This window comes from Mixophyes fleayi, chromosome 1 (genome assembly GCF_038048845.1).
Source record: "Mixophyes fleayi isolate aMixFle1 chromosome 1, aMixFle1.hap1, whole genome shotgun sequence".
Lineage (NCBI taxonomy): Eukaryota > Metazoa > Chordata > Amphibia > Anura > Limnodynastidae > Mixophyes > Mixophyes fleayi.
This window is the reverse complement of record NC_134402.1, coordinates 203,887,731-203,913,462: the sequence shown is the minus strand read 5'-3', so window position 1 is coordinate 203,913,462 and position 25,732 is coordinate 203,887,731. Positions and strand designations below refer to the sequence as shown.

General features: G+C 40.9%; 1 protein-coding gene across 9 annotated transcripts in view; it reads right to left on the bottom strand.

The window, feature by feature from the left end:
• Positions 1-25,732, bottom strand: part of ADGRL3 (adhesion G protein-coupled receptor L3) — a 958,921-nt gene that overhangs the window by 354,288 nt on the left and 578,901 nt on the right. For all 9 annotated transcript variants that reach the window (XM_075204791.1, XM_075204784.1, XM_075204783.1 and 6 more), the window contains one exon: positions 18,306-18,526. In XM_075204791.1, coding sequence (XP_075060892.1) covers positions 18,306-18,526 — 221 coding nt within the window. The remainder of the gene's footprint in view (positions 1-18,305; positions 18,527-25,732) is intronic.

Sequence of the window (25,732 nt, the reverse complement as noted above, 5' to 3'; positions counted from 1 at the left end):
CAGAGGAACATTAATTATGCAGCTGTAACAACAATAACAGTTCAACAATTGGGAACCAGGATGTGGTTGATACATTAAGATTATTCGAGGACCACTAATATTTCATGCACATTATGTTGACATGACAATACAAAAACATAGACAGTCGATTATATATTTAGAGCTGATTTCTGTCCAGGGGCGGATCCAGACTTTTGCTATACCCCGGGCAATTTTAGGGGGGGCGATTTAGGCCCCGCCCCCTTTCTAATTTCTAAGGCTGCCGGCGGCTGCACAGTATGTGCAGGTCCGCTCGGCAGTGACAGTGTGCTGCCCCGCTGCTCTGATTGTGTTTAAAACACAATCAGAGCAGCCGGGCAGCATACTGTCACTGCTGAACGGACCTGCACAGTGTGCAGCCGCCGGCAGCAAGCCCCTGCTAGGGGGATCCCCCTGTATCCGCCACTGTTCCTGTCAAAACTGGGTAAATAGTTTGTTTCAGGCCTATGTATGCATTCTTCTCCACCTGCATACATCATATTTTGAAAACACCTGTGCAACAAAATAATATACTTGTATATACATATTTTTTTTACAGTTATGAAAGCCAGTGCACAAAATATATTTCTAAGGTTTGTTCTACAAAAGTAAGTTATAAAAATGGTACAATATGGTCATATATTAAACTGGTAGAACAGTAGCAACATATTGTGTAAAAATTACTTTGTGAGTTAGGTTGAAAATCAGATGGTTTTAAAAGTCAGATTTTGGTACTTGTTAAAAATGTCATCAACTCATTCCTGCCCACTGACTGTATATTTATAGGTCTGTTTGTGGCCTATGAACATAGAGCCATCACCTACATTAAAGCTGCAGTATGCAGATGGTGAGGGTACAGGTTGAGTGGAGAGGTTTCCTCACTGCCCAGGAATCCTTTGGACTGACAGCCAATGCAGCCAATCATCTATCATTAATCAGCTACACTCAGCAACTACTATGTAAAAAATGTTAAAAGAAATAAAGTTCGCATTTCTCCTTCTTCCTCCCAGAAATGTTAGAAGCCAGATTGTGACTATTACAAAACTATAGGCTAACTAAACTAATTTATACAGATCGAAAATAATTCTCCAAACAAATCGTAAATAGATTAGCTAGGGTATCAGCTAATTAACATCCCATAAATGTAATAGCCCCAATGGGGCCACAGTCACTAAACTCATATGGACAGTTTTATGAAAGGGCTTTTCTCTATTTCGCCCTATCTATATTTAGGGGGTTACTGCTGGCGATAACATTGTTTATCACGTTCAATAATCCCACCAGTGTTATGTATCACCAGCTGTCGTTGGCTTTCATATGGGGGAGACTATTTATCAAGTATACCTCATCTCATATCTCAGGATGGGAATAGCAGAATGAGAGAAGTGAAACATGTATTTATTAGACTACACATAACAATCTATGAGCCATCTACCACACAGAAATAACACATAATTAATAATGCAATATCAAGGGATACTTATCGTTAAAAGTGCAATGTCTTGAAGTCAGAGTTGGATTACGTCTAAGGGGGCTCGGGGCAGTTAAAATAGAGGGCCCCTATTATCTAGACAGTTGCACACACAAAGGGGGGACAGAGGCACATAAGTGCAAGCGGGACAGATGCATACATGAGCAGCGGGACCAATAGGCTGATCATACTGCAGCCTTGTGCGTTGGATCCTGGGGGTGCCGCTGAATTTTCCGACTTTCTTTCCCCTCCTGTTATATACAGCCTGTCAGTGCAAGCACCTGTTCTTAGTCTGGTCTCACGAGATAAGGATTACCACATTTTGCGAAACCGGATTAAGAACCAAATCTGATTGTTGTTGGCTGCCTGTCATGTATAAAGACACATAGAGACTGGTGTGCCTGAGGTAAGTGAGTCTGGATGCCTGGGACAGAGGGGTTGAGGGTTAGGTCAATGAAATGGGGCTAAAAAGGGGTGATGAAAATGACTTAATGGGGGGATGATGGAAATGGCAGATTGGAGGAGTAATAGAAATGGGGGGTGATGGAAATGGAAGATGGGATGTTGTGTGGCGGTCACAAGGATGTTCTCTATTGTTTGGCAGTTACAAGGATGCTCTCTGTGGTCTCTGCATTCTCTAGAATGCTAAATACTAGTCAGATGGAGTTGGTAGTTGTTTTTACTAGAGATGCTCAGGCTCGGTTCCCAGAGAACTGAGTACAACCGAACTTAACATATCCGAGTACCGAGCCAAGTCGGCTCGGTACTTTTGCGCTTTTTCGAAATTGAAAACGAGTCAGATCTCAGATCTCGCGAGTTTTGAAATCTATAAATACCGCCTTCCACGGCGACCTAGCGCCATTTGAAAGAGGGACACAGAAGGGGTAGCACAGTGTGTAGAGCAGTTGGGCAGCAACATAGATAGAATTGAAAGAGGAGGGAATTGCAGTGTTCAACAAAGTCTACAGTGACATTCAGGAGAGCTCCACTGCTAATTCTCATTGCTGAAAAATACAAATACTAGTGCTGGCAGGCTTGGTGTAATTCTGCAGTCACATTCTACTGTGTTAAATAGGTAACACACAAAGAGGGGAGCTCCATTGCTCCATTGCTTATTGTCATTGCTGAAATACAAATACTAGGGCTAGCAGGCTAGTCTTCTGAATTTGCAGTCAAATTGTACGGTGTTATATAGGTTACACACAGATAGGAGTACTCCATTGCTAAGAGTCTTTGCTGAAATACAAATACTAGGGCTGGCAGTCTTTTCTTCTGAATTTGCAGTCAAATTGTACAGTATTATATAGGTTACACACAAAAAGAGGCATGCTTCATTGATAAGAGTAATTGCTAAAATACAAATACTAGGACTGGCAGTCTTTTCTTCTGAATATGCAGTCAAATTGTACAGTATTATATAGGTTACACACAAAAAGAGGCATGCTTCATTGATAAGAGTAATTGCTAAAATACAAATACTAGGACTGGCAGTCTTTTCTTCTGAATATGCAGTCAAATTGTACAGTGTTATATAGGTTACACACAAAGAGGAGCGCTCCATTGCAAAATTGCTAATTGTCCTTGCTGAAATAAAAATTATAGGGCTGGCTGGCTTCGTCTAAATCTGCAGTTATATTTCACTGTGCCATAGCTCACTCAGAAACAGGAGAGGTGGCAGGGTTCAGTGCTGAAACAGAAATTGTAATAATAGGGTCAGTGTTCTTAAAAGTCTCCAGTGACATTATACTCTGCCATAGCTCATAGAGAAACAGGAGGGGTGACATTGTTGTTGTCACTCTCCAGTCTCAGTCATGATGATATTAATCCCTCTACCTCATGTGCTAAAGCCTATGTTCAAGTGCATAGTGGTTTTAAGTCAGGGAAACAAAAATGCAAATAAAAAGCTTGAACCTTTTTAAAGAAAAAAAAACCTCTCGAATAAAGCTGAAAGTTTACTGTAGAAAAACATAAAATTACCAAGCTGCCATTTTACTCAAAATATTACCAAGCATACCAGTATCAGGTCGCTCCTTCTCTTAGCTAGATTTCAGCACCTGCAATCTACACTGTCATCATATTCACCCTCATCATTGTGTCCAATTTCCTCAAACAATACTAATTCATCCCCGCTGGAATCCACCATCATAGAAGTCTGTGCACATTGATGTAATTGCCGATAATGGTCTTCCTCATGGAATATGTAGTTCATTTTATGGCAGAGCTGTCACGATTTTTGGGCAATTCTTTTACACCAGCCCAAATGTCAAAATGTTGTGCTGACTCATCTGCATGACCACTGGGTGTCTTGGGAAAGCTTAGTTTTTTCCTAGAAGCAGTTGGCAGAAAAACTGAAGGAGGAGACGTCGTTGTGTCATGTACCACTTGAGCTGTCAGCCTGCTGACCAGGAGCTCGCTGCACCTTTTGTGGTCTGAGATAGTGGAAAATAAAGACATAGATCTTAAACCTAGGATCAAGCACAGTTGGCAAAATGTAGTGATCCGATTTCAAGATGTTGATAACTCTTGGATCTTGGCGAAGACAATTAAGTACTTAATCTACATTGACATTATAGTTAGCGGATTTGCTTTGTTTCATTTCCTCCTTCAATTTTTGTAGCTGCTACTCAAAAAGTCTAATTACGGGAATCGCTTGAATCAAGCTAACCGTGTCTGCACTCTATTCACAGGTGACTACTTCGCTGGACTAAAGTACATTCCCTCTCAAATTCATTCTTCTTGCAGCTGCTGCATTCTCCTACATGCTGTTGCACAATCCCAAAAATGACCCTAAATATTTCATGACACAGGCAGCATCTCCTGCATGTCATTGTCATTTTTTAAAAAGTTCTGCACCACCAAGTTGATTGTGTGAGCAAACAGAGAATGTGATGGAATTCCCCCCGCTGTAATGCTTTAACAATATTGGTGGCGTTATCAGAAATCACATATCCTCAGGAGAGTCCAAGCAGGATAATCCATGTTGCAATAACATCCCTTAGTTTTTCAAACAGGTTGTCAGCAGTATTACCTCTGACCTGCGCCTTGTCTTGTCTCTGATAACCACCTCTCACTCCCGCCTTCAAGAATTCTCCCATGCTGCTACCCACTTATTGATTTCCCTACCATGCTCAATCAGACTTACCCACAGCTTTCAAATCTTTAGATGCTCTTTGAAAACTCAGCAATTTTTAGAGGTGACCTTATCCTTGATAACACTATTTACACTAATGCAACCTCGCATTTATCCCAATCTCCACTCTGAGCCACACTCGCTCCTCTTGTTTCAGCTGTGCCCTTTTCCCTTTAGAATTAGAATGTAAGCTCTCTAATGAGCAGGGTCCACCATACCCTTTGTTTTCATGTCTCCATTCATTTTGTTTGCCTTGTCTGTTCTTGTTTTACGTATATCTTGTTTTATGTATGTCAATGTCTTCCCTACTGTACGGCGCTGTGGAGCACTGTGGTGTCTTACAAATCTATGATAATAATAATAATAATAATAATATGCCTCTTAGTGAAGCAGATTATACACAGAGTAGCCTGCCTCAGAAAAATGTGACGTACTTGGGTACCTGCTGCTGCTGTTTCTGCTGGTGAAGGCGAATCACCAACCCAGTAGACTGTCACAGTCATATAATCTTTAGTTTGCCCAGTTCCTCTTCTCCACATATCTGTGGTTAAGTGTACAGTGGGCATTCATTCCAGATATATGCTAAAAGTCAACATATAGCTCCCTATGTGCATTAATTGGTTGTTTTCCATTTGCAGTATGATATTTTGTTTAATGTTGAAAACAAATATAAACATAGGTGGGGGCAATATGTGTGTATTATTCTAGGGCTTTTGGTGCCCTAAATCAGGCCTTGAGGTTACAGAGGCACACATGGGCAGGGGAGAGAGACACACATGGGTAGGGGGCATCATCATCATTTATATATAGCGCCAGCAAATTATGTTGCGCTTTACCATTGGGGACAAATACAGCAATAGATAGTACTGGGTAATACCGACAGAGAGGTAAGTGGGTCCTGCTCGCAAGCTTACAATCTATGGGTCAATGGGAGTCGGATACATGAGGTTAAGTCTACATACTGCATTTTGGTCCATCCAGATTACAAAGGCAAAAAGTAATTAGTATGCTATATGTTCCAGTCACACAGCAATTTTGGTCAGGGGGTCAGAGTGTTGTTGTTTTGTGTGAATTGTGTAAAGGGTGGTAATAGGGTAACTTGGTGAGGTTAAGCGGGTTGTTTAGGAATATTATAAAGTTGCCTGAAGAGGTAGGTTTTCAGAGAACGCTTGAAGGTTTGTAGACCAGAAAAAAGTCTCATTGTGCGAGTGGGTGGGTGCAGCTCAAAAAAAAGTCCTGTAAACTGGAATGGCAGGATGTAATGAAAGTGGTTGAGAGACGCAGATCTTGTGCAGAATGGATTTGTCAAGTTGAGAGATATTTTGAGACAAGTAAGGAGATGTATATTGGTGCAGTTTTGTTGATGGCCTTGTAGGTTAGTAGAAGTACTTTCTATTGGATTCGGTAAAAAACAGGCACCCACTATAGAGACTGACAGAGTGACTCAGCAGAAGAAAAGTATTTTGCAAGGAAATTAATCTAGCCGCTGTGTGTAAAATAGATTGTAGGGGCTCAAGTCTGTTTTGGGGAAGACCAGTAAGAAGGAAGTTACAATAGTCAATGCGGGAGATGATAAGTGCATGAATTAGAGTTTTTGCAGTGTGTTGTGTAAGATATGCACATATTCCAGAAATGTTTTTTAGATGTATGTAACATGATTTATATATAGAGTCAATGTGGGGAACAAAGGATAGTTTTGAGTCTAAGATCACACCTGGGCAGCGAGCTTGCAGAGTGAGATTTATGGTCATGTTGTCAACAGACATAGAAATGCCAGGTAGGCAACTTCTGCTGGTGGATGGGAATATTATGGCAGAAAGACAGTCAGTAACGCCAGACAACACAGATGGCGAGAGGATAGATAAATTTGGATATCATCCGCATAGAGATGATACTGAAATTCATAGGAGCTTATTAGTTTTCCTACAGAAGTGGACCTAGCACTGAGCCTTGTGGTACTCCAACTGGAAGTGGAACAGAGGTGGATCCAGAGAAATTAACAGTGAAAGAGCGATTAGAAAGGTAGGATGAGAACCAGGATAGGATAGTGTCTTGAAGACCTAAGTATTGTAGTGCTAGTATGAGAAGAGAATGGTCAACAGTGTCAAATGCAGCAGAGAGATCCAGAAGAATTAGAAGAGAATAATGGTCTTTAGTTTTAGCAGTGATCAAATCATTGACATCTTTAGTCAATGCAGTCTCTAGAGTGTTGAGAATGAAAGCAAGACTGAAGACAATCCAATAGGTTGTTTGTGGAAAGGGACTATGTGAGGTGAGTCTAGGCAAGTTTCTCTAGAAGCTTGGAGGGGCATGGGAGCTGGAAAATGGGACCGTAATTGCAGAGAGAGTGTGGGTCAGAATTTAGTTTTTTTCAGAATAGAAGTAATCACTGCGTGCTTGTATAATCATGGGAAGTTAGTTAGTAGAAAGAGAGAGAGATTACAGATTTTAGTTAGAGGAGGAATGAGCACAGGAGACAGGGATCCTATACCTACTGGTATAGGATCAAGAGGACAAGAGGTAGAGTAAGAAGATAAGAAGAGTATAGAAACTTCCTCTTCGTTTGTGGAATCAAATGAAGAGAGGGTATCGGAGGGTGCTGAGAAGGAATTGAGCTGGTTGCTTGTCGAGGAGGATGATACCCTTTCTAGACTGATCTTATCAATCTCATCTTGAAGTAGGAAGCAAAATCCTGGGCACTGATAGTAGTTGGGGGGTTTGGGGTGTGAAGATTGAGAAGAGATGTAAATGTGTTAAACAGGCATTTGGGATAGAAGCCTGAGCATAGATGAAAGATTGGAAGTATGTTTGTTTTGCAGTGTCCAGAGCAATCGATAGGAGTGGTAGATAGAAGTATATGCGCTGAAATCATTAGAGGTAAGATATTTACCCCAGTGACGTTCTGCTTTATAGGAAAGTATTTAAAGATTTCGTATTACTTTAGTGTGCCACGGCTGATATCGAAGTTGACGTGTAGTATGAATTTTAATTGGTGCTACTTGATCGAGGGCTGTTGCTAGGGTATTTTGAAAATGAAGTACTGCCATATCAGGGTAGGAGAATGTAGAGATTGGGGAGAGAATGTGTTTGAGAGAGGTGGAAAACTGTTGAAAATTATTAGAGTTAAGACTTCTGCGGATATGAGGAGGCTTGGTAGAGTTTGAGAGCAGAGAGGTTAAAGCAGTGGGGGTGAGTGTGTAAATGATAAGGTGATGATCTAAGAGGAGGAAAGGTGTATTAAGGAAATCAGAAACTGAGCATAGTCTAGTGAAAACAAGATCAAGGCAATGGATTCAACCCACTGGGAGAGATTGAGGGAGAAGGTTAGAGAGAGTAGTTTGGAAGCAGCATTGGAATGTGGATTAGCTGCAAATGGACGAAAAAGGGGATAGGAGGAGTAGAGGGAAAGTAGAGCTTTGGGTGGGTGAAGACACACATTCGGAAGCTTGAAGCAGAGGTCCCTGTGTAAATGACCATATGTTCCAGCCTTCAGAAATGCCGTCCCAAATAGAAGCAGAGGTGTAGTGTGGAGCCATGGTGCCTGGAATAAGCCAATGCTATAGCACCCCAACTGTACGAAGAGCGCCAAAAGAAGGGGCATGGCCAGTGTGTGGGGGGCATAGCTCCATGGTATATTTTACAAACCCCCCTGTATACATTGCCCCCAAAGCATTTATATGATATAACTCCCTATATATTATTTATCCCCTGGTGCGCACCTGTCCTATATGGTGCACAATGGCAGTTAGCATTGTTATGTATTGCAATACTTTTGCCATTCCAGTGTGAATGATGTTCCTGTGGATGTCACATTGTTGTCATTCTGCATTGTTGTCACTGTCTGGGTGATCTTGTTTCGTTACAATCTGTACCTTGTTTCTCACAGTAATAGACGATTAGTTATTGCACTTTTATACAAAATGCAGTCAGGATGTTGACTCAGCTACTGTGTTCCCAGGGTCTACCAAGTTATCACATACTTACCAACTTTTTGTAGTTGGCGTCCGGGAGGTAGGCGCGCGGGGGGCGGGGCTCCGAAAATCGCTTAATTTTGAACGTAATGACGCAAATGCATCATTTTACAGGGGGGGCAGGGCCAAATGTTGCGATTTACCGGAGAATCGCGGCATTTTGGACCTAATTCTGCCCACTGGGCAGCACCAGTTCTGCTTACCAAAAGTGGCCCACTGGGTCATTTGAGCTTTTACATTTGAACTTATTCCTTTGCCTGAACACGTCTCAACACTATATCACATACACAAACCTCCTTCCTTGCCTTACACTCTAAGTTTCTCCAGTTTCTTGGTCCTGGAATGGAGATGTCCCTTAGTCACAACAATTTTTAGCAGTGCTACCACCACATCACCTCCCCTGCTGGACTGCCTGGGTTGCAATTTGGGCTGTAGCTGAACCTACCAAGGCTGGGTATTGATGGGATACACTGCTGAGTCCATATGCTGCACACATCTTCAAGATTCCGATAGAGTGTGCTTCTGCAGTTGTCTTCCGCATTGTAGAAACCCTACACCATGTCTGGGAAGAGAATCCACTTTCTGGGGCCTGATTATCCGATAGGCTAACTAGGCTGCAGTGCAAGGATTTTTGGGAGGTGTAACATTTTGAGTATGCCATTTTTTTTAAAGGGAGAGGTATAAACTGAAATCAATTTTAAAATAGTTGTAAAACGAAAACATGAAAGAAAAATGTAGTAAGGTTTTAATCTTTATGTATTGATGAAAACACAGTAACTTAAACATTGGTGGGGGAAGGGGGATTGAAGGAAGCCGGATTTTAAACTACAGATGAGTTTGATTTCACCTACTGCTTATTAACCTGAAATAGGAGGGCAAGGGACACTACGAGCATATTAGGGAAAAAACAGGAGTTTTGGTATACCTACGCTGACAAATCAGGAGCTGCCCTCTATTATTCAGCACACAATCCACTATAATATATAAGGTATAAAAAGAGAAGACAGAAGACATAATGTATAATGTATAGAAAAGAAAAGACAATCCTCTCGGTGTGTACTTCCGTGTTGCCTGCCCCTTGCCGCACCGCGGAAGTACACACACCGAAAGGATTGTCTTTTCTTTTCCCCAGCATATGCAGATGAAACAAGCCGGCCTCCCTTACATTAGTGTGGAATGTGTTCTTATCTACATGCCATTATCCATCTTGAATGGGGGAATCAGATCGAGAATCAGTCTGGTCATCGTGAGGAGAAAGACTCAGTACATATATACAAAGTTGTTTGGTTGTTAACACTCTTTAAGTGCACACCCTTAAGGGCGTGAAGTTTATACACGTGGTGATATTTATTCATATCCTTATACACATTGGAGTAGTCGGGTCATTTTCTGTGGATAATCAGCCATTTATTATACAGTCAAGTCCATTAATATTGGGACATCGACACAATTCTCATATTTTGGGCTCTATACACCACCACAATGCATTTGAAATGGAACTAACAAGATGTGCTTTAACTGCAGACTTTCAGCTTTAATTTGAGGGAATTTACATCCAAATCAGGTGAACGGTGTAGGAATTACAACGGTTTCTATATGTGCCTCCCACTTTTTAAGGGACCAAAAGTAATGGGACAATCGACTCAAAAGCTATTTCATGGACATGTGTGGGTTATTCCCTCGTTATTTCATCATCCATTAAGCAGGTAAAAGGTCTGGGGGTAAATGTATCATACCCCGGTTTTTGCAACTCGCGTGAGATCGGTGTCTTCGCAGCTTAAATTTAAAGCGGCGCTGCCTTGTAAAGGGAAACTTCCCTTTACAAGGCAGCGCCACTTTAAATATTTATGGACTTGACTGTACGAGCATATTAGCCTAGGGTGACCTGAATCCTTAATCAGGCCTTGTCCTCTTCTCTCCTCCACTTCCCAGATCCCTGGGTGAGGAGACAGTGCATAGGCACCCCCCCCAGCCACTGGTGTCGGGTTCACCTGCTCTATTTGCTCCACCCACGCTTCACTGCTGACTGGGAGTAGCTGGTCCAAGGCGCCCCTTGTTAGGAGTGATGAACGTCCATGTGTGGGTCAAAAGGAGCTACAATCGATTCTGGCTTATGGTACAAATTATTTAAATTCCGACTGTTCTAGATCTATGCAGATTTAAACAAGTATGGACAGTTTTATTAGCTCCTTAACACCATTACATGTACCTTTCTGATAGCGTGTTTTGACAACAAGTGACATTTTCTGTGTCACAGGGACAATAGCTTAAAAAGCCACTTTCTCATATGTGATTGAAATTCATACAGTTTGTTACTATTGTTTTCCAATAAGATCAGCTACACTTTGTTATATTTGTGACAATTAGTTGCATGCACTTATGTGTATCTACAGCACGTTTCATATGGTTCATATATATGTATAATTTTATTGTATAATAAGTAATTGCTCATTTATGTTTAGATCATCTGTGTTTGTGGTTCATTGAGATTGGAGCCTAAGTTACTCTCAATGTTGTACTGTTTTCTTTTTCTTTTCACATTGTTTGCATATGGGGGGGCGTTCACATTTCTCTTGTACAGCTGCGTAAGTTGCTTGACTAATTGTCATTATTTTTATAATTTTTTAGTCTGGTAGCCTTTATATCATTGAATTCAGTTAGGCTGAAATAATATTTACATTATGCATACAATGCCCTCAGTAGGAGAGGGTTGATTTATTTAGTTGGTTCACTAGTTTGTGTTTTCAGTAAGGGTCTAAAGCACTATGGAATATGTTGGCACTATATAAATAAATGATGATGATGATGATCCTAATTAAAAGGCATTAAAACAACCCTCTTTAACCCATTTGAGCACTATTTGATTAGAATAATTAGAATGAACTAATTAAAACAGCTAAATAAAGATGGGGTAGAAACACCATCTGTACGGTTAAAACTTTTATCCAATCAGAGCAATAGCCCAATCCTGAGCAAACCGCTGTTTTCTCCAGAGAATGTCTATTGCAGTACTTCACTTAACTTATCGAACATTTCTTCTGCATTAACCTACTTTTTGCTTGTTACCACAGTCCCAATTGAACTCTGAGGACTACGATGTTAGTGATATATATCAAGTTGAGAATAGCATTACTTTTCGCTGCAAATTAACGCCATCTCAGGTTTGTGGTGCCTTACCAGCTTCTATGGGGTCCAGTGTGCCTGAAAGGCTTTGCTTGGTCCTCACCGGGCCAGATCACTATGCGCCTGTGCACTTCACTCCAGCATTCACTGCAGTGTTAGATTGCAGAAGAAACGTAAAATAATTTTGTTGTACAGTGTACACTTCACTCTGTCTCCAAGCAGCAGTAGCTCCAGCATCAGGGCCGGACTGGCCATCTGGCACTTGCCAGAAGGGCCGCTGGCAAGATGAGCAGGTCCGGCTCCTGGCTCCCCCCGGGTCTGGCTCCCGGCTCCCGCACGATCCGGCTACCAGCTCCCCCACCCCATCCGGCTCCCGGAGCTTCCGATGCTCTACTCGAAAACTGCATAGTTCCCTTTTCGTGCGGCTCAGCGACGTGACATCATGACGCAGACGTCGTAAGGTCATGCACAGCCACATAAGAGCCACTGAATGCGCGGTTTCACTTCAGGGTGCGCACAGTGAATGCCGGCAGCCTGCTGAGGTAACTTGTTTACTAATTTGTGTTCATCCTTAGTTTTAAGCAAAATAGAGTACTTTCTTATGTCAATCCTTTTGGTGGGAGGGGGTAAGGAAAATGGTGCAGGGAACAATGACTGCGGGGGGGGGGGGGGGCGGTATAAGGAAATTATTTAGGGGGGCTGTGAGGAAATACCTGTGGGGGGAGGATAAGTAAAAATGATTGCAGGGGGGACACAATGGCGGTAGGAGGCGGAAATGAAAATGGTTAAAGGTGGGTAGTTAAATGAATTTTGCTATTATTATTTAAGAATTTATACATATACTGTTAAAGACTGTTTTATAGATATATAAATTATATATATATATATATATATATATATATATATATACTATCACTTATATACATCTTCATACATTTTACTCCCCACAGCACTGTTTTTCTTGTGTTTAGATGTGTGGCTTAGTTAGAGAAAGCGCAATAGTCCATTTCAACAGCTGAAGTGGGAAGTAATAACTGTTTTGGAAGTACACAATTTATTTTTGTGTTTATATGAATTTATTCCCTGTTTGAAGTTTTTATTGTGGGAAATGAAAATACCTGCAGGGGTAACGAAATGTCTTAGGGGGTATTTAAAAAATAAAGCAGCTTTGGGGGCATGATATCTTTATTGTATGGCGGTTACATGTCTGCTCTCTGTGGTCTCAGCGATCACTAGAATATTAAATACTAGTGAGATGGGGCTGGTAGAGGTTAATATTTAATTAATCACGAATGTTCAGATATTGCTTATATATGCCTGTGCAATGGGGTAGTTTTATCTGGCTATAATGGAGTGTTTTGTTTGAACTAAGGAGCCTAATCATTCAGGGTTTGTTAACATTTTGCATTATAACACAATTTTTGCATTTTCAATACAGGACTCCAGCTTTCACAAGCCAGCGAGAGGACAACAAAGCTGCAAGAGAGAAGGGCGAGGTAACAGGTAATCTGTCTAAATTTGAATGCTGGAGAATACTTATGAATATTCATATTTAGGAGTATTCAGTAACGTATTTGTTTCAATTGCTTCACAATTGTTGGGTATGCAACTTGTTTAACACATTGTTGGTTGTGCAGTATTTGTGCTGATTTAGTCTTTTAGTGTATGCTATGTCCTGGATTAGTTATTTATTTTAAATGATTTTTATTTTTTGTTTTGAATTTACGTCTATTGTGTTAAATTATATGGGCCTGAGTCAATAAGGAGAGCAAAGCAAAATAAGAAGTAAGTTTGCTCCTGAATAAACCATGTTACAATGCAAGGGGTGCAAATGAGTTTATTATTTTGCACAAAAAGAAAATACTGACAGATTTTTCATGTAACCAACAAATACTTGATAGCTTTATTTTTACACTGACATTTAAAGTACGTTAACATGTCCTATCCCAACTACAAATCTGTCCCCACATTTTAAATTTACCTCCCCCTCCAATGCAACATGGTTTTGCCAAGGTGCAAAGTTACTTCTTTTGTATGCTTTGCTCTCCTTAATGACTCAAGCCCTGTATGTTTCATTTTTGCAGAGAACCATTCCATTCATTTATTCTGTCCTAGTGAGTTTAATCAAATTATTTTTTCTGCCAGAGCAGTATTTTTTAATTCTTCTGTCTTGAGTTCGGACATACAGCAAGATCCTCTATTACAGCTGCGACTTAATTTTCCAACTGGAAAGAAGTAAGCTCAGTGCTGGAATTTGTTCTTTTGTTATATTTTATTGATTCCTATAAACAAATAGTAAATCTAAAATGTAACTTTTATTAGGTATATTTAACATAGCTTGTACCTGGTGGAAGGGGTCATGTTGGAGAATCTGCTGACTTATGGGGGGGGGGGAATTCAATTCCCCCCGAAGTACCGCGGTGTAAAAGGCATTACCGTTATTACGGTAATATTAACTCGGCTTTCTGCTGGCAGCCCAGGGAGCTGCGAGCAGAAAGCCGGCGTTAAAACTACCATAATACGGTTTGTTTAAATTGCAGTAAATTGGTACTTTATAGCAATTCTGTTCAATGGTTATGTTTTACATGTTAATTTTATATGTTATATAAAATACTTAAGTTAGTTTTGGTTTGATGCTGTGGCTTACGTATAGTATATATTGTGCTTCAATAAATTACTATGGCCATGGCATCTCAAAAAAATTCCTGTCTTATATGGTTCAGGGGGAAGTAGCATGGACACATTATACATCGTATTTTAACAATAGTTTTTTCTTTTAAAAAAAAAATCATGGTTTTGGGCATTTTCCCAGTGCTCCAGGTGTTTTGCACAACAAGGGAAATGATCAGGGAGGGCAGATGTCCAAGCGTGATGCGTAAGTTTGTGCTAGTGTTTCATGTTGCACTGCACCAGCACTTCACTTCAACGTGCAACAATATCGTGCATGGATCCCACAGCAGGTGGGCCTGTATGCTTTTAAATGCCAGGGCTGATTTTTAGTTCCAGTCCGGCCCTGTCTAGCATAGTAATTAGAAGCAGTACTGCATATGTATTGTTGCAATTTGCAGCGATACATAATGATTAGTGGTGATGTGGAATAATTAATAGACCCTTAACTGTGAAACATGTCTAATGAAAACTTAAAGTTAATACAGTACAAGTAAAATGAGGTGTGGTAATCACTACAGTCATGGACAAAAGTTTTGAAGTATTGGTTTTCACAAAGTTTGCTGCTTCCTTTATGTCAGATGTTGCTATGGTATACTGAACTGGCATGCTGTCAATCAGCTTTTGAACCACATACTGACTGATGGCCACCCATCCTTGCCTAATCAATGCTTGGAGTTTGTCAGAATTTGTGGGTTTTTGTTTGTCCACCCGCCTCTTGAGGATTGAGGATTGACCACAAGTTCTCAATGGGATTAAGGTCTGGGGAGTTTCATGGCCATGGACCCAAAATTTTGATGTTTTGATCGAGCCACTTAGTTATCACTTTTGCCTTATGACAAGGTGCTCCATCATGCTGGGAAGGCATTGTTCATTACCAAATTGTTTTTGGATGGTTGGGAGAAGTTGCTCTTTGGTACCATTCATTATTATTGGCTGTGTTCTTAAGCAAAATTGTGAGTGAGCCCACTCTCTTAGCTGAGAAGAAACCCCCACACATGAATGGTCTCAGGATACTTTACTGTTAGCATGACATAGAACTGATGGTAGGACTCACCGTTACTTCTCCGGACAAGCATTTTTTCAGATGCCCCAAACAATCTGAAACGGGATTCATCAGAGAAAATGACTTTGCCACAGTCCTCAGCAATCCAATCCTTGTACCTTTTGCAGAATATCAGTGTGTCCTTGATGTTTTTCCTGGAGAGAAGTGGCTTTTTTCCTGTTGTTCTTGACACCAGGCTATCCTCTGAAAGTCTTCACCTCACTGTGCGTACAGATGCACTCACACCTGCCTGCTGTCATAACTGAGCAAGCTTGGCACTGGTGGTGCCCCGATCCCGCAGCTGAATCAACTTTAGGAGACGGTCCTGGTGCTTGCTGGATGTTCTTGGGTGCCCTGAAACCTTCTTCACAACTATTGAACCTCTCTCCTTGAAGTTCCTGATGATCCGATAAATGGTTGATTTAGGTGCAATCTTACTAGCAGCAATACCCTTGCATGTGAAGCCGTTTTTGTGCAAAGCAATGATGACTGCACATGTTTCCTTGCAGGTAACAATGGATAACAATGAAAGAACAATGATTTCAAGCACCACCCTCCTTTTAAAGCTTTCAGTCTGTTATTATAACTCAATCAGCATGACAGAGTGATCTCCAGTCTTTTCCTTGTCAACACTCTCACCTGTGTTAACGAGAGAATCACTGTCCTAATGTCAGCTGGTCCTTTTGTGGCAGGACTGAAACGCAGTGGAGATTTTCTTTTTGGGATAAAGTTCATTGTCATGGCAAAGAAGGACTTTGAAATTAATTGCAATTCATCTGATCACTTCATGATATTCTGGAGTATTGTGCCATCATAAAAACTGAGGCAGAAGACTTTGTGAAAAACAATATTTATGTCATTCTCAAAACTTTTGGCCATGACTGTACATTTTGAAACAAGGGAGTGTTCATAATTATGTATTTTTAACATATGTGTTCTGGCAAGGGTTCTTTAGGGTATAGGGAGGTTAGCGGATATGGCAGTCAATGACATTTCCAAGGTTTATAAAAGTATAGTTCAGCTCACACAAACCAATGGGATGGGGATTGGTGTTACACACACATACACCATTCATGCAGTGGAGCAGCTAGGGACAGCACTAGACTGGTGTTTACATTTCTTCTTCCCTGCTGCTCATAAAAAACAATTTTAATGCTTTTTAACTATGCTGCGCAAATTTAGTAGCACACTTTCGTGTCCCTCCTTGTTTCCATAGCAGCTGTTGTTTCTCACCAATTTTAGCTGATAATTGCTGAATGGCAGTGGCATGATGCAATAGTGGGTCAATTTCTATCTTTTTCTAAGAGGTCATCATAACCTCTGGATCCTGATGGCTTTAAAACAAGGTCTATGCAGGAACCTTTAACAAAATAATGTTCATACTGGGTACCTCATGTGGAAGACTAAATCAAAAGCTCTATAACACAACTCATGTAGAAATGTAAGGTTTTTTTCTTAAACTTAATTTAAAAAAACATCTGTGAAAAAAAATCCATGTTGGTGTAGAATATTCTTTATATGTTTTATGATTTATATGTGTAACTTTCCTTTTTAACATTGCATAAGTGTTGTACAGAGAGTTGCAGGTCCTAGATATTGTAATTGTAAAATTTGGCAGCTAAAGTACTCTGTATCACTTACTATTCACAGGATTTGCAATTCACTGCTGTACATCACTTTGTTTTTCCCATTCTCTGCTGGTTATCACTATGTGTGCATCAGAAGGTGATTTTTTTCTGGATGGAGAAGCAATGGATCTCATTTAGGAATCTCACTGGATGCACACTGCAAATTGCCTTGATTTTTTTTTACCTGTGGGCAAACTTTGTCCATCCAGAGCACTTACAGGTGCAAGTCTACTCTCCACTCCAGGGAGACACCTCCAAAAACTGGAAGTGCAAAGTGAACCTAGGTTTAGAGGATGCAATTAAGTCTAAAGAGGCACATAAAAGACCAACTTCTTACAACTTTAGACCCACACATTTGTCTCCTAAAATGCTGCTTGGTTTAGACTTATTTAAGACTTAAATACATTGACAGTCAAGTGTCATTGGTACTGCCTTTAATAAGTGTGGCACTTTTGTGTGTTTGCAAGCTTTTTGAAGGCAACTATCTCAATGAATGCAACCATGGAATTTATTAAACTGCTCATGGTATATACAAGGAGAAATTGTGAGTGAACTCACTAATGGGCTATATATCATGCAAAGCATGTGAATCAATAGACACTGTTGTAACAAAATCAAAAATATTACAAATAAAATTCAAAAAAGCTAATTGTTCAATTACTTATGTGATTAATTTAAGAAGCCAGTTGCTGTGTGCCTTTTATACCTCATCATCTAAACTATTAACTTAGAAATATCTATTCCTTTTTAGCTCTTGTGTGGTCAATTAAGCAGGAAAATTTGCCAAACAAATACAATCAGCTGCCATTAACACCCTGTCATATGTGTCAATTACAATTGCAAATTCCCCAACCATCTCAGCATTAGAAGCTAAAGGAGTATTGACTCCTTTAGCTTCTAATGCTGAGATGGTGCCATGGGGGAAGGAGTGGTTGAATCTACTGAACATTATGAACTAATTTAACAGTTTTTTCCCTGGCGGCAGTTGTCATGTAAATAAATTTCACCAGCATGATATCTGTACCTACTCTTATTAAAAGAATATATTTCTAAACAATTGCAACAAAATATAACATTTTTTCAAAATCTAGGACTGAAATATGGAAATTAAGGACTGTTGGCAACTTTACATATGTTACTATGTTTGCATGTGGTTTAATGCTAGTTATTTGCACTCCCTATTCCAGAGTGTAAAAGTTTGAAAGAACTATTAGAAATGAAATATGTTTAAATGCTGTGCTTGCACACTTACACTTTTTCTGTTCCATAACTTTTATAATCTACTGCTGCAGATACAGAAACAATGAGAGCAGGCATCCCATAGCCCACCAGGTAGAAGTATTTCCTTTTTGAATTTTCACTCTCAAAGACTTCAACCAGCATGATGTACAGTTGAACTCCTTCAAGGAACATCCAAGTAAATGCCGCCAAGAAGAAAAAATGAAGAAGTGCGGCAAACACAGCACATGCAATCTAGAATTAAAGGTGTAAAAATAGAAAAAAAATGTTAAAGCAGCATTTCATTACTAAGATTACAATTCATATAATTACATTCTCATATATAAGCATCTATTTTATATGGGTAAATTTGTATGTTAAGTTTAGTGGTCCTCCAAAGACGATGTAACCATTATATTATTTTCACTTTTATTTTGGATTGATTACATGTCTTAAAATTCAGTTTTTTTCCTATGCCTAGTTAACAAGCTTTGCAAGGGAGACAATCATTATCTACACAGAAGCAGCCATACTTTTGACAGCAGAATATAATTGTTAACTCCTCTGATTTCAACATCTCTCTTGACTCCATCCACCATTCCTTAATATGATGATTCAGACATCACAGGGTTTGTATACAGATAGAGGAAAATGGGTACACTATCTGAAATAACTTGTTAGAAAATACATTAGAGTGAAACCTGAACATTGGGTGGGAGTTTTCTGAGGTGAAAGGGAAAATTGATATCTAAAACTAAACACACTCAAATTAAAATGTTTAACATGGCTTAGGTGCAAGCCACATTCAACATTTATTGTGCCTATAAACAGCCTCAGAAAATCCCAGCCAGTTATTTATTATCATTATTATTTATTATTATGTTTTTATCTACATAGATGGGATCATGACATGACACAAATCACATCAAATAAAACATACATGAAACGGAAAATAAAGATGACCCTGTGCAAATAAGCTTACAATCTATGAGATATGGAGAACACCTCGTACAGAACGTAGCAGAATAACAACTGGTTGGGAAAGTGTGGATGACTATTGCTATCAGTCAACTGCCAATTAATATTTCTGTGCAGCACAGTTGAAACAGGAAAATACAGCACAGACACAAAATATGAACCATCACTACAGAAATCCCAGCAGGGGCGGATCTAGAAAAAAATTCTACCCGGGCGATTTAGGGGGGGGGGGGGATTTAGTCCCCGCCCCCTTTCTGACTTCTAAGGCTGTCGGCGGCTGCACACTATGTGCAGGTCCGCTCGGCAGTGACAATGTGCTGCCTGGCTGCTCTGATTGTGTTTAAAACACAATCAGAGCAGCCGGGCAGCACACTGTCACTGCCGAGCGGACCTGCACATAGTTTGCAGCCACCGACAGCAAGCCCCTGCTAGGGGGGGCGATTGCCCCGATCGCCCCCCCCCCCCTGGATCCGCCACTGAATCCCATAACAGTGCACTGCAGGAAACCTTAACTGTTCCCCACCATCCATCAAAGCTAAGCATCCCTCCTGTGCTGGTTGTAGATGGGGCTTTTAGCTTCATGCTGCACAGGCAGTCAGGTGGTTATCTATCAGTTTGGAATGTCTGTGCATAGCACAGTGTTTTACTTTAGCGTCAGGCTCATTGCTGGAAAAGGAGCCTGGACAGTTGTTCCCCATATTCAAAGGCAGCTGCTGTCAGGAGCTTGCAGAGATCAACAATGGAGGAATAGAGCAATGACAATTAAACTTACTGGATCCAAGAGCTGAACTGAGCTGGTATGTGAGAGGACACCGGGATTGGAACCAAAGCTCACTATATACCCGGTCCTCTGGGTTCACAGGTCACATTGGTAAGGAGACAGGAAAGAGATAATAATCCCTTTTATTAAACAAAGTGCACACACTTAGTAAAATACAGTGCTCCCCAAGAAGGAACTTGTTCCCCCACCAAATATAACAAGTATCAGAAAATCATCAGTGCAAGTAAAAACTCCCCAACAAAGTCCCCAAGAGTCCTAGCAGGCCCAAACTCCTGGTAATAAAATCCGTAAGGTGGGTCTTTGTATCTTGCTGATCCCAGCCGCTCGGCCAAATCTCCACCAGCTTGGTGGGACCCTGGGTAGTAGTCTCCCTACCAAGGTAGGCTCACCAATTCCCCAGACTCTGAGAGTGTCTCCCGATGGACTGGTGACAAAATCGGTCCTAGAGATACACTGTCCGATCTGCTTCTGCTTCAAGAAGCTCCTGCTTCAAGCATTCCTTTCTGGCCCTGAGAGAATACAATTACTTTCAATGAGTCCAAGTCCTTGCTGTCTCAAGATTCTCCAACCGCAACACCCCCTTCCCAGACATCTTCTTTTTGTCCCTTCTCACAAGACACCCGATCCAGGCCACCTTCCTGGGTCAACCCCTCGCTCATTGTCCTCTTGTGCTTGGTGGTATGAAGAGTTTGTGTGGTAACAGGGGTGGAAGTAGAGCATGATATCAGTGGTCTCCTACCTGTGGTGATGGTGCCAATCAGACTGCGTTGAAGAGTTGCTGGAACAATAGTTAGCAAACAGGGAGATTCCACCTCCTGATTTTAGGTAAGGTCCTGACACTCCTCTTTTTAACCCTTTCCACTCTTTTTTTTATGTCACAGGGTCCACAGCTGTTAAACACTTCCTGAGAGCTGCCTCACCCTCCCCCTCCAGACATCACAGCAATAACAGATCTGGCCACCAGTCGGCATTTAATAACAGAGTGGACCACGGTTGTTCAATTGGCCCATTGATGACAGACCGGGTTGGCACGATATTCCCAATATAAGGCCCGGGTTTGTCACAGTATGCCAGTAGAAATTCTAAACAACCTTGTTCTTGGTGTAATGATACTCCCTGGCAGCACTGCAACAATTTCCCACTGCCTTCAGCTAAACACCACAACCACTACAACATCCCATCTGTTAAAATTGAAGTGCCTAGCCAGAAAATCAAAGTATATAAAAACACCTAAAACTATAAAGAATAAATATAAATTATTATGAGTGGTAATAACAGCACAGATTTGTAGCACTCACTCATTCTAAAAATATGAGGAAAAATAAATGGACCAGCAACTGCGGAGTCATGCTACATGCTCTTTCAGGTAAAAGAGAAAGAAAGAGGAGGAGTGCCCTTTCACAATACATTATTTATTTATATAGCGCCTACATATTATGCAGTGCATTATAGAGAATATTTAATCATTCTTAACAGTCCCTGCCCCTATGGAGCTTAAAATCTAAATTTCCAACAACACAGACCCACACACATAGGGTTAATTTTGTCATAGTCAAATAACCTACCAGTATGTCTTTAAAGTGCAGGAGGAAACTGGAGTAAATACCAAACTTTTCCCTTTGTGAGTGTGAATTCTAATAACACATTCTATTTATCATTGTGTAATAATAAATGGTAAACATGCTAATGTACTTTATATCATATCTTTATATCATATCTTTATATTTCACATAAATATTTCAATATTTTGAATGCTTTTCCTGTACATGTAACTATTGTAGTTATAATTAGCACTGCTATTGAAATCTAACAAACAATGGTTATGAGGGAATGTTTTATTACCCTCCAGGTTGTACAGTATATGCACCATGTAAAAGTATGCTATTTTAGGTTCACCTTACAGGGAACAAACATGTAAGCTGATTTTAATCACTGACATCAGTATTGAGAAAATTAAGTGTTATTCAATCTGACATCACAACTTCAAGTCTGTTCCTCTTGTATGAAACGTATAAACAACTTTTCATAATAGGATAATAGGGATATGGTGCCTATACACCACACCCATAATTTGGAGGAAAGAGGTGGAAGATTCTGATTAGTATCTGCAAAATTATAGATGAGACTTGTTGAAGCTCACAGGTCTGTTGCAATGAATACTGCAATAGCCGCGCCTGCCAGCTCTCTGATATTTAAACTGATATAGTACTATAATTAAATGGTAAATGTAGGGAGTAGTTTAGTAGTATCAGTAGCAGAGATTTACTACAATTAATAGATACAATTAGATTAATATAAAGCTACCAACTGCATTACAGGTGTATAGGTAACATATATCTTACAGACAGGCCCGGACTGGCCATCTGGCACTTCTGGCAAATGCCAGAAGGGCCATTGTCCAGATGGGCCGGTCCGCAAACCCGCTGAGCAGCAGCATTCTGCGCGCTGCTCGGTGGATGGAGAATCAGTGACTGCCGCCTACGCGAGAAATCACATGGGACGGCACCTGTCACGTGGTGCCGTCCCATGTGATTACTCACATAGGCGGCAGTCACTTATTCTCCGTCTGCCGGACAGCTCGCACAGTGATGCTGCTGGATGTAAAAAGGTAAGTGTCTGTGTGTGTGTGTAATAGTGTGTCTGTGTGGCAGTGTGGTAAATAGTGTGTGTGGCTAATCGTGTGACAAATAGTGTGTGTGGCTAATAGTGTGTCTGTGTGGCAAATTGTGTGGCTAATAGTGTGGCTGTGTGGCAAATAGTCTATGTGGCTAATAGTGTGTCTGTGTGGCTAATAGTGTGGCAGTGTGGTAAATAGTGTGTGTGGCTAATCGTGTGACAAATAGTGTGTGTGGCTAATAGTGTGTCTGTGTGGCAAATTGTGTGGCTAATAGTGTGGCTGTGTGGCAAATAGTCTATGTGGCTAATAGTGTGTCTAATAGTGTGGCTGTGTGGCTAATAGTGTGTCTGTTTGTCTAATAGTGTGGCTGTGTGGCTAATAGTGTGTGTGTCTGTGTGTGTGTGTGTGGCTAATAGTATGTCTGTGTGGCTAATAGTGTGTTGTGTGGCTAATAGTGTGTGTGGCTAATAGTGTGTCTGTGTGGCCAATAGTGTGTGTGTGTGTGTGTGTGTGTGGCTAATAGTGTGGCAAATAGTGTGTGTGTGACTAATATTCTGTGTGGCTAATAGTGTGTGTGTGTGTGTCTGTGTGTGTGTCTGTTTGGCTAATAGTATGTCTGTGTGGCTAATAGTGTGCGTGTGTGTGTGTGTGTGTGTGTGTGTGTGTGTGTTTGTGGCTAATAGTATGTCTGTGTGGCTAATAGTGTGTCTGTGTGGCAAATTGTGTGGCTAATAGTGTAGCTGTGTGGCAAATAGTCTATGTGGCTAATTGTGTGTCTGTGTGGCTAATAGTGTGTCTGTTTGGCTAATAGTGTGTCTGTGTGGCTAATAGTGTGTGTGTGTCTGTGTGTGTGTGGCTAATAGTATGTCTGTGTGGCTAATAGTGTGTCTGTGTGGCTAATAGTGTGTGTTTGTGTGGCTAATAGTGTGTGTGGCTAATAGTGTGTCTGTGTGGCCAATAGTGTGTGTGTGGCTAATAGTGTGGCAAATAGTGTGTGTATGACTAATAGTCTGTGTGGCTAATAGTGTGTGTGTGTGTGTGTGTCTGCTTGGCTAATAGTGTGTCTGTGTGGCTAATAGTGTGTGTGTGTGTGTGTGTGTGTGTCTGTGTGTGTGTGTGTGGCTAATAGTATGTCTGTGTGGCTAATAGTGTGTCTGTGTGGCAAATTGTGTGGCTAATAGTGTGGCTGTGTGGCTAATAGTGTGGCTAATAGTGTGTCAGTTTGGCTAAAAGTGTGTCTGTGTGGCTAATAGTGTGTGTGGCTAATAGTAAGTCTGTGTGGCTAATAGTGTGTCTGTGTGGCTAATAGTGTGTGTCTGTGTGGATAATAGTGTATGTGGCCAATAGTGTGTGTATGTGGCTAATAGTGTGTCTGTGTGGCTAATAGTGTGTGTGGCTAATAGTGTGTCTGTGTGGCCAATAGTGTGTGTGTGTGTGGCTAATAGTGTGGCAAATAGTGTGTGTGTGTGTGACTAATAGTCTGTGTGGCTAATAGTGTGTGTGTGTCTGTGGCTAATAGTGTGTCTGTGTGGCCCCATGTTGCTATAGTGTGCGTTTGGCCATGTTCATATAGTGTGTGTGTGCGTGCGTGCAGTATTTTAAATATAGCGTTTGTGCGCGAGCAGTGTTTTAATATAATATGTGAGGGAAGGGAGGATCTTTATATAGTGTGGGAGGTAGGCTATTTAATGGTGGAGTGTAGGTGGGGGCTAATTATTTAAGGTGAGGTGAAGGAACCTTTAATTTAATGCTGGGGTGGTTTAGAGCCATCACTTGAATATGGGGCTGATTTTGGGAAGGAGGGCTATTTATTAAATGTGAATGCTGTCGAAGTCGGCATATTGGATAAAGTCATTTAAATTAAATTCTAGCAAACTTGGTTGTCTTTGTCTGAAAAGATGCATACGGTACGCTACGGCGTGAAAGAGCACGCTACGGCGTGGAAGGGCGTACGCAGCTGCAACACGTGGCAACAACAGTATTTAGTATTGTACATACATTCGCACAAACAATCACACTTGTAAAATAGTATATTCTGCTACCTTTTGAGAATAAATCTTTGTGCGTTGGAAACACAAATCGAGATTCGACAATCGTTATTGGTTAGCTACAAAACGCTCATAACAATTTGGGGGCTCGTGAGCTTTGGAGGTTTCGTTGCCGGATGATATGCAAGACCAACGGATTTCGGTTCCGCAACAAAGGGTGGAGACGCATCATATACGGGTAAGAACGCAATGTGTTCAAAACCTGAATTTTACTCTGTGTTGTGAAACCGAATGTCCGTTTTGCATTGTCTAGGGCACGCTAACTAGAACCTAGGGACAAAAGAGAAAACTGTTTCTTTTTACTGTCATTGTGCATTTTTACTGTATTGCATTGCTTAGCGTATGTTTATTTTCTGCTGTGCGTACGCGAACTTCCGGTAGATTTGCCACGTGGTTAAAACAATCGTTTAGATAGTTATTATATGTGCATAGTATAATTACTTGTGAAAACCTCTGAGACATTATTACTATTGTTGGGAACTTTTGATTTTCTGCACAGAAAAGGTGTATAGTGTGTGATTTTGTAACGTAGATACACTGTTTTATTGTGGATTGTGCTCAGTTGCTGTCTGACGAGGCAGGTTGCCCAACTGAAGGACGGTATACGGGGCAGGTATACCGAATGCGAAAACAGGGTTTTCGCAAAGCGCCACCAATAGATCGCAAAGTTTACTGCTAATTAGTATCAGTAGGCGGTGCGATCTAACCGCATGGTAAAAACAACCGTGAGTGTAAAATTGGAAGTGCAGCTAGGAGGAATTATATTGGAAAGGCTGGTTGATTGTATCAACTTGGTGCTACAAGTTATAATAAACTCAGCAGATTTTTGTGGTTGGGCCAGGGTATCGAGGAGCTGATAGCCCTTGGGGCCCACAGTGATATTTCTGTGTTAGGGGTCCTCGCCGGGTGCGAGAAAAAGCGAGTGGACGCGGCTAGTGGAAATACGTCCACCGGGCATTAGAGATCTCTAGCGGTGATTGTAGCAACAGGGTTGAAATTGTTGGGTGGAAAGAACAGAGCACTGCGGTGTGTCTGTG